The sequence below is a fragment of the Mesoplodon mirus genome, assembly GCF_964341445.2.
Source record: "Mesoplodon mirus genome assembly, chromosome: 5".
Lineage (NCBI taxonomy): Eukaryota > Metazoa > Chordata > Mammalia > Artiodactyla > Ziphiidae > Mesoplodon > Mesoplodon mirus.
This window is the reverse complement of record NC_138980.1, coordinates 92,402,879-92,417,786: the sequence shown is the minus strand read 5'-3', so window position 1 is coordinate 92,417,786 and position 14,908 is coordinate 92,402,879. Positions and strand designations below refer to the sequence as shown.

At 39.3% G+C, this 14,908-nt stretch overlaps 1 protein-coding gene across 2 annotated transcripts; it reads right to left on the bottom strand.

Moving 5' to 3' along the window:
* Positions 1-2,414: 2,414 nt before the first annotated feature.
* On the bottom strand, positions 2,415-9,368 carry SRP19 (signal recognition particle 19). 2 transcript variants are annotated; one of them, XM_082621913.1, is made up of 5 exons: positions 9,239-9,368; positions 8,498-8,573; positions 6,118-6,189; positions 5,912-6,023; positions 2,415-3,688 (listed from the first exon to the last, which is right to left on the bottom strand). In XM_082621913.1, the coding sequence occupies exons 1-5, from the start codon at positions 9,277-9,279 to the stop codon at positions 3,555-3,557; spliced, it is 435 nt and encodes a 144-aa protein (XP_082478039.1). In that variant the 5' UTR covers positions 9,280-9,368; the 3' UTR covers positions 2,415-3,554. The 2 variants fall into 2 exon arrangements, with proteins under 2 accessions (XP_082478039.1, XP_082478040.1); XM_082621914.1 differs by lacking the exon at positions 8,498-8,573.
* Between the last annotated feature and the right edge of the window lie 5,540 nt (positions 9,369-14,908).

Sequence of the window (14,908 nt, the reverse complement as noted above, 5' to 3'; positions counted from 1 at the left end):
AACATGCAGAAATACAGGATATCCAGAAACAGCAAAGTGGTGAAGCGAGTCATACTCTGAATGATGGGGAAGAGAGAGCCCTGAGGAAGCCGTGCACTGGGTGGAAAGGGTAACTAGTAGAGATTAGAGCCAGGTGAAAGGCTCCAGAAGAGACTTCTTTAAAAAGATGAAATTAATGAACTACTTGGGCTTCCCTGGTGGTGCAGTGGTTAAGAATCTGCCTGCCAATGCAGGGGACATGGGTTCGAGCCCTGGTCTGGGAAGATCCCACATGCCACGGAGCAGCTAAACCCATGCGCCACCAACTACTGAGCCTGCACTCTAGAGCCTGTGAGCCACAACTACTGAGCCTGCATGCCACAATTACTGAGCCCACGCACCTAGAGCCCGTGCTCCGCCAACGAGAAGCCTCTGCAATGAGAAGCCTGCTCACCGCAACAAAGAGTAGTCCCTGCTCACAGCAACTAGAGAAAGCCCGCACACAGCAATGAAGACCCAACGCAGCCAAAAATAAAAATAAAATAAATTTAAAACAACAAAAAAAATAAACTATCTGATGTGAACAAACTATTTGTAAGGACGTTTTGACAACTGATAGTTTATCGCTGAGTTAGTGACAAATATTCAGAAAACTGAGCAAATAAAGGAAAAAAAATTAGCCCCAAAGAAATAAAAAATCATCGTAGCATACTCAAGAGTGCTTCTGGAGATGAGCTGGGGATCTTCCTAAATGCATTCGAATTCTGGGCTTGGGCCAGAGGTTCTGCATGTTTCACAAGGTCCCAGGGGAGCCCAGTGCTGCTGGATCCCTGACCGTACTTTTGAACAGCAAAGGTACTACATGGTTCAGCTATGAATGGAATATAGAATAATAATGTAAACTCTGAATAGTGATTAAAGTTATAAAATACAGTGGTAGGAGGGAAGATGGGAAAAATGCATGCATGTGTTGGGGGTAAAGGAAGGAAAATGAAATCATCCTCTTCTACAGATGGAAGTTAATGCCTAAAATTGAAACTATTAAAACTGGATGGCTCTTTATATTATGTACAATATTGATAACAATAAAGTCCTTAAAAAAAGGGCAAAGGATGTGAACATAATTCACTGAAATAAATACAAATGACATTTCAACATATGAATAAATGCTCAATTTTGCTCATTAGAGAAGAGTCTATTTTTCACTTGATTGGGAAAGAAGCAAAGTTAATTATTCACTGATTGCAGCAAGATGAAGAAACAGCAATATGTTACAGCAATAGTTGTGAAACCTTTTCTGACAATCCTATTGCCCCATAAGTAGAAGAATTTTAGATTCTAGTCATCTTTCTGTAACAAATCTTTTAAGTTGACTGCCCCAGTATCCACTCTCAACTACTCACTTCCTTGGCTGCCTCTATCAGGACCTGAAAGGCTGTATTTCACTTTGTGCCAGAGTTCTCGACAATGAAACTTAAGTGAAAGTTGGCCAGGAGGAATTTTGAGAAATCTCTGGCTCTCCTTTTAAAAGGGGACAGATGTGGAACTCTGATACAATGTCGGGTCTGGTATCAGCCCTTTTACAAGCTTGCGACAACTGTAAGGATGTTAGAAACATGCCATGGATAGTGGAGTAGAAAGGTATGAGGGCATCACTGAGCAACTGAACCAACACCAATAATAACCTTTGGGTTTCATGTTATTTGAAAAAATTTAATTCCTGCTTAAGTCCCTCATCATTTTCTGTTACACAGCCAAACACATTCCTAAGTGATACGCTTCCCCAAAGAGGGCTTCTCTCAATGTTTTGCACCCCTGTATTTATTGGTAAGTCTGGTATATAAACTGCTGTACTATTATGTTCACTATAAAACGTATTAACAACAGAAGTCATTAGAGAGAAAAAAACCTAACTAGCAATTCTAATACATCTTCCTGCATACCAATGGATCATCTCATACAGCCTGGATGGGTAACCCCTTTTAAAGCTCTGGAAGTCTGGCTTCATTTATTCTGTAATCACTTGGAATTGTTTGATCTCAAGCAATAAAAACTTGAAGAAATGGGGATTTAAAGAAGGACATAAGGGAGCTCATAAGATTCACAGAAGAGCTATACCAGGCCTCAGGATGACAGGAATCAGGATAGCTCAAATTTGTAAACAATTCCCATCACCATCTGTACTTGTGTTTCTACTCCAGATTTAATATTCGTGAGAAATAATCCATTGGCCTGGCTTGGATCATATCCTGTGGTCAGGATGCAGTCCTGTAATTAACTGCCCTTCCAGAAGCATATGGAGTCAGGAAAGGCAGTTCCCCAAGAGATGATCAGTAGACAAAAACATATGGCTGGATAAGGAGTCTCTTAAATTTTACACAAAATCACCACTTTTAGAACAGTGCTTTGGAATAAAGTCAGAATCACCAATCCAATTTAGTTTCTTGAAAAAATGTTTATGTCAAGGTGCTAAAGCACAGGTAATTTTAGAACTCCAATGAAAATAATATTCTTAAGTCTACACAATAAGCAAATCTAAAGCTTAAACTCCAGGACTTTCCACATGCCAACAAACTAGTAATTGATTAAACAATTCAATTACAATAACTGAATAGAAGAATATGATCTACAGAGTGAAGTCAGAAAAACAAATATATATTAATGCATGTATGTGGAATCTAGAAAAATGGTACAGATGATCTTATATGCAAAGCAGAAAGAGAGACACAGACACAGAGATCAAACGTAGGGATACGACGAGGGAAGCGGGGGTGGGATGAACTGGGAGATTGGGATTGACATATATACACTACTATGTGTAAAACAGATAACTAATGAGATCCTGTTGTATAGCACAGGGAACTCTACTTGGTGCTCTGTGGAGACCTAAATGGGAAAGGAATCCAAAAATGAGGGGATATATGTATATGTATGGCTGATTCACTTTGCTGTACAGCAGAAACTGACACAGTAGTGTAAAGCAACTATACTCCAAGTAAAAAGAAAAAAAAGAATATGATCTACAGACTGCCTGTTCATAGACCTCCAAAAGGATTTAACCACTTTCTTCTGGTTTTAGGCTCACACTACGCTTCCACTCCCCGTTTTATTCTCTTTATCTCCTCTGCTGGCATTAACTAGTTCGTAAGCAAAAGCTACAGAAGTCAGTTTGAAATTTATTTCATTAACTTAAAAGAGGAACAAAATGTGTACTTCAAATCTTATTAAACTCATTTATCTGAAACATGTTTACACAGAGGACAAACAGATATAGGATTTCAAGTAACTTATGGTAGAGTCCACTGTCCATTTAAAAATATGATTCTTTCTTTCACAAAAACTCTGCATTAAAAGGCAAAAAGAAAAAATTTCTTTTATACTGCCTCAGAGCTGGATGCATACTTTTGATGTAAATTTATTTCACTGTCAACTCTGATGCTGAAGCTGGGAGGCACAAATGTTCATAGTTCAGTTAAATGATGCAAACAGAAAGCTTCTGTTTCTCTCAGATACAAATGAGAAACCTCCATTCATGTCTCTTACAGTAGTACCACATCCTTGATTCTCATACCAGGTCACTTCTTCTTCTTTCCTTTCCCTTTTTTACTTCCCTCTCCTTGCTGAAGACTCTGGTCACCACCTCCTGTTTTTTGTGTCCTTGTTTTCAGTTTAGGAATCATTTCTGCAGCATACAACATTACTGACTTACCTAGGAACAAGAAGTTAGGCTTAGTGTATAATCTGAGAAATGAGACATAAAAGGTCGTTAACTTGAAGATCATAAAGTTTAAGAAATCATCACCACATCAAGAACGTAAGAAGTTAAAAAGAAAAAATCAAATGACTATGAAGACAATGATTTGCTCAAGTGGGGACCTTTCCTGGAGAAAACATATTAAGAACAATGCTGAAATATTTAAATGAACAAAATAAAAATTTAGAACACTTTATTTGAAATAAAAAATTTGATCTTGGTTCCAGGAATTGACTTGAAGATCAAAGGAAAATATATCTAAACATAACAAGCTGGAAACAGAGTCAGGATATCATTGTAACTTAAGCTAGGAAGCACAGGCCCTCTCAGTCTTACAGCAAACGCCCACATCATTAAGCTACAAAATATGTTACTCACACGCCCAAATGATTTATGCCCACGTGCCCCCTGCTCTGGGCAACAACCACCTCCTCCAGCTCCAGTGGCTGCTTTCAACACACCAGCCGCTCAGCTCTGTTTTTTACTTTCTTACTGTTTTCTTACTGGAAACAGGAAGCGACATCTTTTCAACTGTAATTTTTACTTCTATGTTATTAACTAGTCAAAGCAAAAGGCTGATGGGTTTTGTTTTTTTTTTTTTTTTTTGGTCTTTTGACTTGTAAGAAGTAGTGTAGGAAGATGCCAAAGAAAAGAAAAAATACACTGAATATACTACCTGTCATTCCTGAGTCAGACCCTTAAGTTTCTAGAAATATCTACCAATCCTGACAGGTTTTGGTAGATATTAATAAACAAATAATTATGTTAGAATAATAACCAGTTATTTTAATTCAATCAAAAACAATTCAGTTGTCACTTTGGGGTTATTGTGTCAAGAAAAAAATTAACAGCTCCATTTAAAAAACCTAGAACATATTTTTTACAAATAAAAAATTCAGAAAAGTAAAGAATTACATGTAAATAAATACTCATCTTCCCAATACACCGAGTTAATATACTGGAATACTGAAGTTTGTTTTGTTTGGTTCTCGTTTAAGAAATAAACACTAGAGCTAATGCTACAGTCTACTCTGACTATCACACCCCTGACCACACTCCTCACCCCCTACTCGCCATTAGGTTAACTACTACCTTAAGACTTGGTGTCTTCTTCTAGTCCATTTCAAAAGTGTTTATATATATGTCAATAAACAATACTGCATATACATGAATCAATAAACAGTAATATTTTGTATTTAAATGTATACCTAAATGGCACCACACTATGCATATCTCTTGCGTTTTTCACTCAATATGGCTTTTTATTTTTAATTTTAAAAATTATTTATTTATTTATTTTGGCTACCCCACCCAGCTTGTGCAATCTTAGTTCCCTGACGGGGGATTGAACCCTGGGCCCCTGGCAGTGAGAGCACAGAGTCCTAACCACTGGACCGCCAGGGAATTCCCTCAATATGGCTTTTTATTTTTTTATTTAATAAGTTTATTTATTTATTTTTTGGCAGTGTTGGGTCTTAGTTGCTGCCCGTGGGCTTTCTCTAGTTGCGGTTAGTGGGGTCTACTCTTTGTTGCAGTGCACGGGCTTCTCGTTGTGGTGGCTTCTCTTGTTGCGGAGCGCGGGCTCTAGGTGCACAGGCTTTCGTAGTTGTGGCATGTGGGCTCAGTAGTTGTAGCTCGTGGGCTCCAGAGCACAGGCTCAGTAGTTGTGGTGCACGGGCTTAGCTGCTCCACGGCATGTGGGATCTTCCCGGACCAGGGCTTGAACCCATGTCCCCTGCATTGGCAGGCGGATTCTTAACCACTGCGCCACCAGGGAAGCCCTCAATATGGCTTTTTAAATTTATTGATAGAAATGAATAACAGACCCCAAGGGTCTCCAGGATCTGAAATAGCAGTAATGTATGACCATTTAATAATTTCACATTCTTAACCTGGGAACAATGATGGGACTTCCATAGGTTTATAAAATGTTCACGCAACGATTTTTTTTTTGGAGAAATGATTAGTAGGTTTCATCACATTCTCAAAGGTCCTTAACTTAAAAGAAGTTAAAAGCACTGTTTACCTCTCTGCATCAGCAGTACTCCTTTTTCTAAATTAATCTATAGAATGCAAATTATGTTTTTGACCTGTCAAAAGGTCAGTTTTAGAACATTTTTTGGCAGTGTAGAGGAGTAACCGATCCCAAACTTAATTCATTCATTAAAAAAAGCTTACGTGATGGGAACTGTACAAGACAGAGGCTGCCATCTTCCTGTTTGAGCTGGACCCGGACTCTGCCCCTGTACTGAAGATCACGATTCCATTCTCTAGAGTACATTTTATTTTTCTAACATAAAGAAATAAATAAAAACAGGCTTTAAGAAAGTTATTATGTCAATGAGATGAATATGGAACATAGTGAACAAAGAACCATATCACACCTCAAGAAATACATTAAGTCCAACTGCTGAGCATACATCTTGAATCTCTGTAGCTGTAGGATTTTCAACAGCCTGCAAAGTTAAAAACAAAAACACTAAATAGCTCAGCTTTAAGTGGATATTGCTACATTGTTGTATAAATCATTTCAAATACTATGATCAAAACACACACCAAAATCCTAGGTTTCCTTTTTTTGTTTTTACTAGGTACAGTTGTTTCGATTGTAATTTTTAAATTCCTGGGACTCACACTGATTCACACTTGTGTATCCACCTCCCTTCCAAGAGAATAAACTTCACAGGGTTAATACTGGTTAAACAACTATTACAGATGCAACCATTTCTTCCCTCCCTCCTTTCTTTCTTTCTGTATTTACTCTTTAGTGTCCATACTCAGCAAATTATAAGGTATAACAACCTTATATTCAGAATAGACAAAGTTTAGTATGGCTAATGGAGATTCCATTGCTTAATGAGGAGCAGTGTGTGTCCTGATCACCAAGTACCCTTTCTGGCTCCTCCAGAAGCCCTCAGAATTCTGTAGTCATTAATGGTACACTTTGATGGAAACATCTGTCTATTAAATAAATATATGCTAGGAACTGTCTTTGCCACAAGGGTCTTTTTTTCAAGAAGTCTACATAATACAGATGCAATCACTTTAGAAAACTGTTTGGCAATATCTACTAAAGTTAAATATATGCATTTTTTATGGCCATGCAATTCCACTGCTATAGGTATGTATCGAGGAAAAATACAAAATAGACAATCTCACGAATGTTCCCAGTAGCACTATTTTTAATAGCCCCAAACTAGGAACAACCCAACTATCCATCAATAGTAGGCTGGATTTTAGTATATACACACAATGCAGTACTACAGAGCAGTGGCTTTCAGCAAGGTAATTTTGCCCCGACATTCAGCAATGCTAGGAGACATTTTTGATCATCACAACTACGGTGGGGTAGGGCACCGGTTTCTGGTGGGTAGAAGCCAAGGATGCCGCTAAACCCCCCACAGCATAGCACAGCACAGCACAGCCTCTGCAACCATGAATCATCTGGCTCAAAACGCTGGTGGTGCTGCTGTCGGGAAACCCTACAACAGAGCAATGAAATTCAACAAACTACACTCACAAATGCAGGGCGTAAGCACTCGTAAGCTGAAACCTCATAAGCTTCATGTTCATTGAAATCAGACAGACATAAAAGTACATAGTGTGTAATGCCACTGAAACAAAATAAGAAACAAGCAACAGTAATCTATGGTATCGGAAGTCAGGGCAGGGGTCATCCTTTGTAGTGAGTGTATGTGGAGGGAACAGAGACTGGGAAGGGACACAAAGGAATCTTCCCGAGTGCTGGTAACGTTTCTTTTTAAAATTTGGGTGCTTGGTTACCCATGCGTACTCATTTTATGAAATTTAATCAAAATAAACACTTAAGATTTATGTATGTTTCCGTATGTATGCTATAAATCAATAAAGCTAAAAACAATTCAATCATTCTCCAAATTATCTTGAGAGCTTGCTTCCAGAGGCCTCTGTCAATGTGGCTTGATGTTACGCGTTATTCTGAATCAGTGCTTTGGCGTCTTCTCTTTTACCCTGTAGCAGCAAAGTAGACTTTCCTCTACACATTTAAGCAGTAAAATGAGAGATATTAAATAACACAAAAATAATGTACTGCTTCAGGCCAAGTTCCTTAAATCCATCATCAGATTACAAAATGTAAATTAATCTTTAAAAAAGTAGAATATAACATTAATTTTGAAAATGAAAAGCTACAAAGACCCCCTTCACTTGGCACTAGGCACTTTCTAAACTTAAGCCACCAGGCCAACTAAGAACTCGGGTTTTCCTACTGAAACGGCACAAGGGAGAAATCATCTCTTTTAAAACTATAAACACCTACTTTTAAAAAGTATTAATTTTAAAGTAACTTTACTCCTCTCAAAAAGACGACGATGACGATGATGATGGACATAAAACTGTAAAACTCAACATATCTGAATTTTCTGCAAGTCTTGTTTAAAAACTCAGCTGCATTCTGTATATCATATTGTACAATGCCATAATTTTGGTTTCCTTTATTAAGGGAAAGAGTGTCATAACCTTAAGTTTAAAAAAACAAAAACGTGCAAACCCTACAATGCTCCACCCCCAACTTCTCTCAAACACAGGCTCATGAAGAACCACTTAAAAAATTCTTTCAGTTATGAATCAGTGCCCTCCTGCATCACCATTATTAACGAAAGCACCCCAATTGTTGGCTGCCGTTCTCCTCATGCCCCAAACAATGCAGTAAAGTAAAAGAAGCCTTTGTGGCCCTGACAATACAACCTCCCCAGCCCTCAAAGACAGAAGTATCAGCCCGCTTACCTTACTTATAGGGATTCGCCGACCCTCCGCTATGGTCTTCTTGTTATTTAAATAAGCAGGATAGATACAAATGAACCTGCCACAGGAAAAGCCCAGCTTGTATCACTAGAGAAATATTTCCAAAAGTTCATTCATTCTTTCTTTCATCATCAGCAGCATCATCATCAGGATTGCCGGTACACCTATACTATTATGTGCTTAACTTTTTTTTCTTTAAATTGCCTCCCCTCTACTTAAAAAGTGAACTTTAACTTACTACCTTAGATGGAAAAAAACATCACTTGCTAGAGGGAGGGAGGGAGGGAGGAAGGAAGCAACGCCGTAACTGTTCAGTTAGATACAGGTGCCTGTCAAAAGCTTCTGAGGGCGGGGCCTGCTCTCATATAGAAACTACGGAGTCAGAGGTATTAAAGGCTTGAAAGAACTCAAACGAGCCTTTCCGAACGTACCAACAACTGAAAGAACAGATTTTTCACACTGTGATTACTTAACGTCATGTCCACGTAGCACCCAAAGTCCTCTGTCTCACGTACAGGTAAAACACTGAGCTAGGTAAAGTTGGGATCTACGGACCTGCGAACAGCCCTGGCGCAGCCGGCCTCAGGGAGGAACGGAAGCCGGAGGACAGGCCCGGAGCCCGGGGCTGGGGCTGAGCTCCCCCGGCGAGCCTTCCTCAGGGCTGGGGAAGGCTGCGCAACACCCGCGGGCTCGCCGCAAGCCCCTTCGTCTCTCCGGACTCACCTGTCCTGGTCGGCCGGGGACCGCGCAGCGGCGCAAGCCATCTTCACCGAGCCCCCAGGCCAAACGTGCAAGAAAAACCGGGCCTGAATTCCGCTCGGAGATTTCCCAGACCACCCCGTTTCCGGCGGAAGTCCTGCCCACCGAAGCGCCTATGCGTCCGCCGCTTTTCACCGTCGGTTTGTTCCAGCACCTGTCGCTCGGCGTCAGGGTCTCTAGTTTCTGACGTGGCGTCGAAACCTCTCGCGAGAGGGTCCACGAACGCTACTAATTCCTTCGCTTCTCAAGATCTCGCCAAAGCTAACCTTTGGGGCGCTTGCTTTGTCACTAAAGTTGGCTTAAGCGTTCACGCGCTTTCTTCGCCAATTTCACATTGCGTTTGGATGGTGCTAACGTCTCTCGTCCTTAGAGTAGGGCTCCACACCGCGGGTGATCTGTGAGTTCTGAGCAAGTTGTTAGAGTAGGCAAGAAAATACCCTTTATGTTTAATCTTTAACCGCTCCTGGGCCCTGCAGCTTGCTTTCAACTTGGCAAAAATGGAACTAGCAAAATTACTTGGCACTGTATTTCAGTGTGCTGTATAATGTTAGAAATTTGACTATACACTTTTCAAAACCTTTACCCTAAAATTCACTGTATTTTTACATACCTTAGGTTAATTGCAAAGCACTGTTTGAGTATCCTATTCTTTAAACACAACTGTATTCCTATTTTCGTAGCGGCCGTTTATTCAGAAACCGGACAAGGTAAAATAGGTATTTTCTTCTAAAAATGAAAAAACAAAATAAAACAAAAAATCTGCCCAAAGGCTTGAGTCTCGGCGAGGCTGGGTAATTTTTGTCACTCAACGCTAGTGATGGCTGAGCATAAATACCCAGCTGGTCTGACTGGAAGCCCCTGATTTTGCTCCATCCCCTCGGTTCCCGTCTCTCAAATCTTCCTTGTACTAGTAGTGTCTTAGTTTGGTGGATTAGTTTGGTGCTGATGTATATAAATGTCTTACTTCTTTATAAAGTGCACAAGATTCCTGTAAAAAGAGCTTCATGCAATGACCAGACCAAACCAGTTTCTACAGAAGTCTGAGAATTTGCCCTAGGATAACTGTCACGGGGGGAATTCCAGAGCACAACGTGGTGTTTATGAGTAAGATTTGTCTACATTCCATCTCCAGCCTCTGTTGGATTCATATCTATTGATATATCTTGGTGTAGGAGGGTAGACTAAGTAAAATTTCTTTTAGTGAACCTGTTTCATTACAAATCCTTTATGGCATTTGAACACAAGCAGTACTGCTTTGGTACTCTTACGGGGAAGTGTTATACCAAATACCAAAGTGGAGGACAGGTGTGCTTCCACTTCTAGAGGAATAGAGTGCAACTTCTGGACACCAAGAACTCCTGACAGTATGGTCCCTACTTAGGCACCACCAAGATTCCGGCCGGTGTCTGATGGAGAGCACTGTTTTGGTAGATCTGGTTGGTTTGAAAAGACCTAACATGAGAACATTTACTGAGCTGAAGACTCAAGATTGAAAAGACTCAGTACTAAAAGATAGGGCTGTGGAAACAAACACACACATGGACTTAAGCTAGTAAAACTGCTTTATTTCAAGGATAAAAACAAAACTCTAAAAACACCAAGGTAGGAAATAAAAGTAATCTATAGGAGAAAAGAACTCTGACTGTTGAACTTCTTAGACACAGTAAACATTAGAAGTTAAGAGTTTTGAAGAAAATGAACTGTGACTGAAGTTGTGACCCAAATTATCCTTTGAGGGCAAAAGAAAAACAATTTTAAACAAGCAAGGATTTAGAAAGTATATTCCCAACTTAGCTTTTCTGGGAAAAAAACAAACAAAACAAAGCTATTTAAGGACATGCTCCAGCCAAGCCAAATTATATTAACATAAAGATTTGAAGAAAGTGTTTCCTCTATGCTATATAGGGGAAACAGTGGTGAACACTTATATCTACTATATAAGTGAATTCAAATAATTATTAATAATGTGATGGTGAAGATAACTGCAATTGTTAAAAAAAAGATTCTGAAAATTAAAAACAAGTGAATCCGTTACTACTGGAACAGAGATTTTGCAAAGAACTTAGATTTCAACTGAAATAGTGTGTCTCTGTTTCTAAAATCATTACCTGCTGCATCACCAGGGTTTTCATAGGACCTTGACTTCTTACCATTTTTTCTGCCTTCTCTTTCCTTTTATCTTCCTGTCTCTGTTCCTCAACACCCCCATTCCTGGGTACCCCAAGAACCCCAAGTTCTTGCCTCTCTTAAGCACACCTATGAGATTTTCTCTAATCCTCCTCCCACTCAAACTCCAGGCTTGGCTTTACAGATCCCAAACCCACCAAGGTCCTCAGCTAAAGAAAAGGACCTTTTGAGAATTTTACCTTAACAAGAGCCACACTTTCTGGAAGGAAGTTGTGGTTTTAAATAATAACTCTCCTTTGTTTTGTATAGACGAAGTCATCTGTCAAAGACTGACAGTGTTACTGGTTCCATGGTTTTTGTCAGTATCCCTTTGTGTTTGTAATTTTGTTTCATACACTTGATGCTCTATCATTTGATGTTTAAAAAAGTCATAACTGATGTTCACCTTCTTTTCATTATGTTTGATGTCTTTTATCCAGAATTATACTTTGACATAAATTTACCTTTACTGTTTTCTTTGCATTTGCCTGTGCAAAAGTAGTTGTGCTTTTAGTTTTATACATTCTGGAACATTTTAAAAATTAATTTATTTATTTTTTAATTTTTATTTTTTTGGCTTGTTGGGTCTTTGTTGCTGAGCACGGGCTTTCTCTAGGTGTGGCAAGTGGGGGCTACTCCTCGTTGCAGTGCTCGGGCTTCTCATTTGCAGTGGCTTCTCTTGTTGAGCACGGGCTCTAGGTGTGCAGCCTTCAGTAGTTGCAGCACAGGGCCTCAGTAGTTGTGGCACTCGGGCCCTAGAGTGCATGGGCTTCAGTAGTTGTGGCATGTGGGCTCAGTAGTCGTGGCTCGCGTGCTCTAGAGCGCAGGCTCAGTAGTTGTGGTGCATGGGCTTAGTTGCTCCATGGCATGTGGGATCTTCCCAGACCAGGGACTGAACCCATGTCCCCTGCATTGGCAGGTGGATTCTTAACCACTGTGCCACCAGGGAAGTCCCCATTCTGGATCATTTTAAATGTGTCTTTTACTAATGGCGTATAATTGGAGGATTTTTTTTTTTTTTACTTGACTCCAACCTGAGAGTGGTTGTTTTACCATATGTACTCAATCCACTCATTATTTGGTATTACTGTGTCATTTTATGCTTCTTTGTGGCTAATTCTCCCTCTCCCATTCTCTCCATTCTTTGATATCTTGTTCAACTATTCTTAGTTATCTTTGACTAATGATTTGGATGGAAATTTTTCTTTCTTTTTAACGTAGGGGTTACCAGTAAATAAAAAAATAGAATTTTTATTTTTCCAAGTTAAAAGTATAATAGTATCTTTTGACACTGCCTACTTAAGATTAGAAATTCAGCATGCTTTTATGTCTTCTCTCCCTCATTTCCCAGTTTGGGTTGGAATAATCTGGAATTTAAGATTATTAAAATTATTAAGCATTTCATCTTTTCAGTTTTGAGTTACATGGACATTCATAATGAGATTCATTATCAGATTAACCACAATTATTTACACAATTATTCAAGTTTAAAGGTTTTATTGTTCAAACCATTTCCTTAATAGTTTCCCATTTATTTTAATTGCTTGGGCAGCAAGAATACTATGGTAGAGGTATGTCATGGATTCTGGTTTCCCAGTGCTTTAGAAATGCCCCTCATAGATTTGGAGAATTCATGTCTTATGCATCCTGCTTCCTCAATGGAGAAACCAAACAACCGAGCGTTCCCAGACTCTACAGGCATGTGACAGAGCTTCTGCCAATCATGTCCACCCAAGCAAGACTTCAGTCCAGAAGTGAGCAATGTGAGGAAGCAAGTGCTGCACAGAATCTTAATTTATGGGGAGGGTGGTGTCAGAGGGTTCCAGAGGTTAGGGGCAACAACTTGTTCTTTTTGAAGCAGTCTCACAGTATGGTTTGGATATTATTTCCACTGTGGTTTCCAAGTCTGATTTTCTGGCCCTCATACAGCTCCTGTGAGCTACCTAAGATTCCTTAAATGAATGTTTTGTCTTTCAGAGAAGGTTTTGTTGTTAATAACTATAATAAGAATCCCAAATGATACAAATATTCCAGATAAATTAAATGCTAGTTTGGCTGGTTTCAGAATTCTTAGGTAATATTTCCATTTGCTTCCAAATGCTGTATATATTGTTCCATTGCTTTATTTTCCTTTTTTGGCATTTGGTATTGCAAAGAAATCTGATGCCAACCTTTTTTTTTTTTTTTTGGTAGGCAGCCTATTCCTCTCTCCCCACAGATGATTTTAGAAAGCTTTCTCTATATTAAAAAAAACCAAAAAACCTCACGAAGATGTGTCTAAAGAGTTTTCTGTTAGTTTCAAGTTATTTCAGGAACAAAGTGGGTTTAGAAGTTCATAAATGCCCCAAACACAAGGAAAAGTAGAACTAGGCCCCAGAATTGGCAGCGGCTGAGGTAACACCAGCAGCTAGTGACTCTTTTCTCTCACTTGCTTTCTATGCCTCCCTCCCATATCTGTTCCTTCTCTCCCTAGTGACCAACTTTCTCTTAGTTTTAGCTTCATGATGCCAATCATAGTGACCTCAGCCTTAACTCTATATGATCTTTCAGTTCCAGCACTCAATCACCAACCAGAAATTTCCTTAGACTCTTATTTAAAATTGGCCCAGTTTTTTTTTTTTTTTTTTTTTTTTTTTGACAAGCCTCACAAGTCTTTGGTCACTGGTCAGTTAATGATGAGTCGCCCCTGGGTCAGGCACCTGCCTCTGGTGCAAACAGCCATGGTTGGGGGGAAAGGCTGGGTACGGGTTTCAGTGACCAACAGTGAGACTAAGTGTCTGGATTCCAAAAGGTGGTGTAGGTGGGGCAGGTAATGTGTGCAACATTCTCAATAGTTCATTTTTCACTACTGTTGCTTTATATTCAGTGGTCACCTCCACTAGTGTAAAGTTGAGTATTTTTAATTAAAAAAAGGAACAGTCTCATAACTTCAAGAAAATAAGCAAATAGTCACAGATGTAGAGAGTTATCCTGAATATCAGAAGTGTATTTAGCACCAAGAACATTATACACACAAAAAAACATACAGGTTGAAAGAAGCATCAGTGGTCTAACAAAAACCAGAATATAGTTTTATAGACCAAAGAACAGAGGAGAATGGCAGGAAAACGACCAGGTGTTTATAGGAGTCAAAGTCAATAGGTTTCAACACTACAAAGTAATATTTAAAAGTCGGCATAATATGAAGGAATTAGAAAGTAAAAAAAGTTATACACTCTATTTCAAGCATCAAGACTTTTGAAAAATTATTTTTGTTTGGTAAGTGTGAACGATCTGGTTACTGAAATACTCTTCAGCTCTTGGCAATTTTCTTTTTGCATGTGTGGGACTCTGTTCTTTTGCTATCGTAGATACAAGGAACCCCCTGTGATAACATGAATTCAGATATAGTGCAACTGGCTCCCTCCTCCAGCAAGACTCATCCCTTCAGTTAATTAACCTTGTGGTAACTAGTTTATGGAAAAGTTT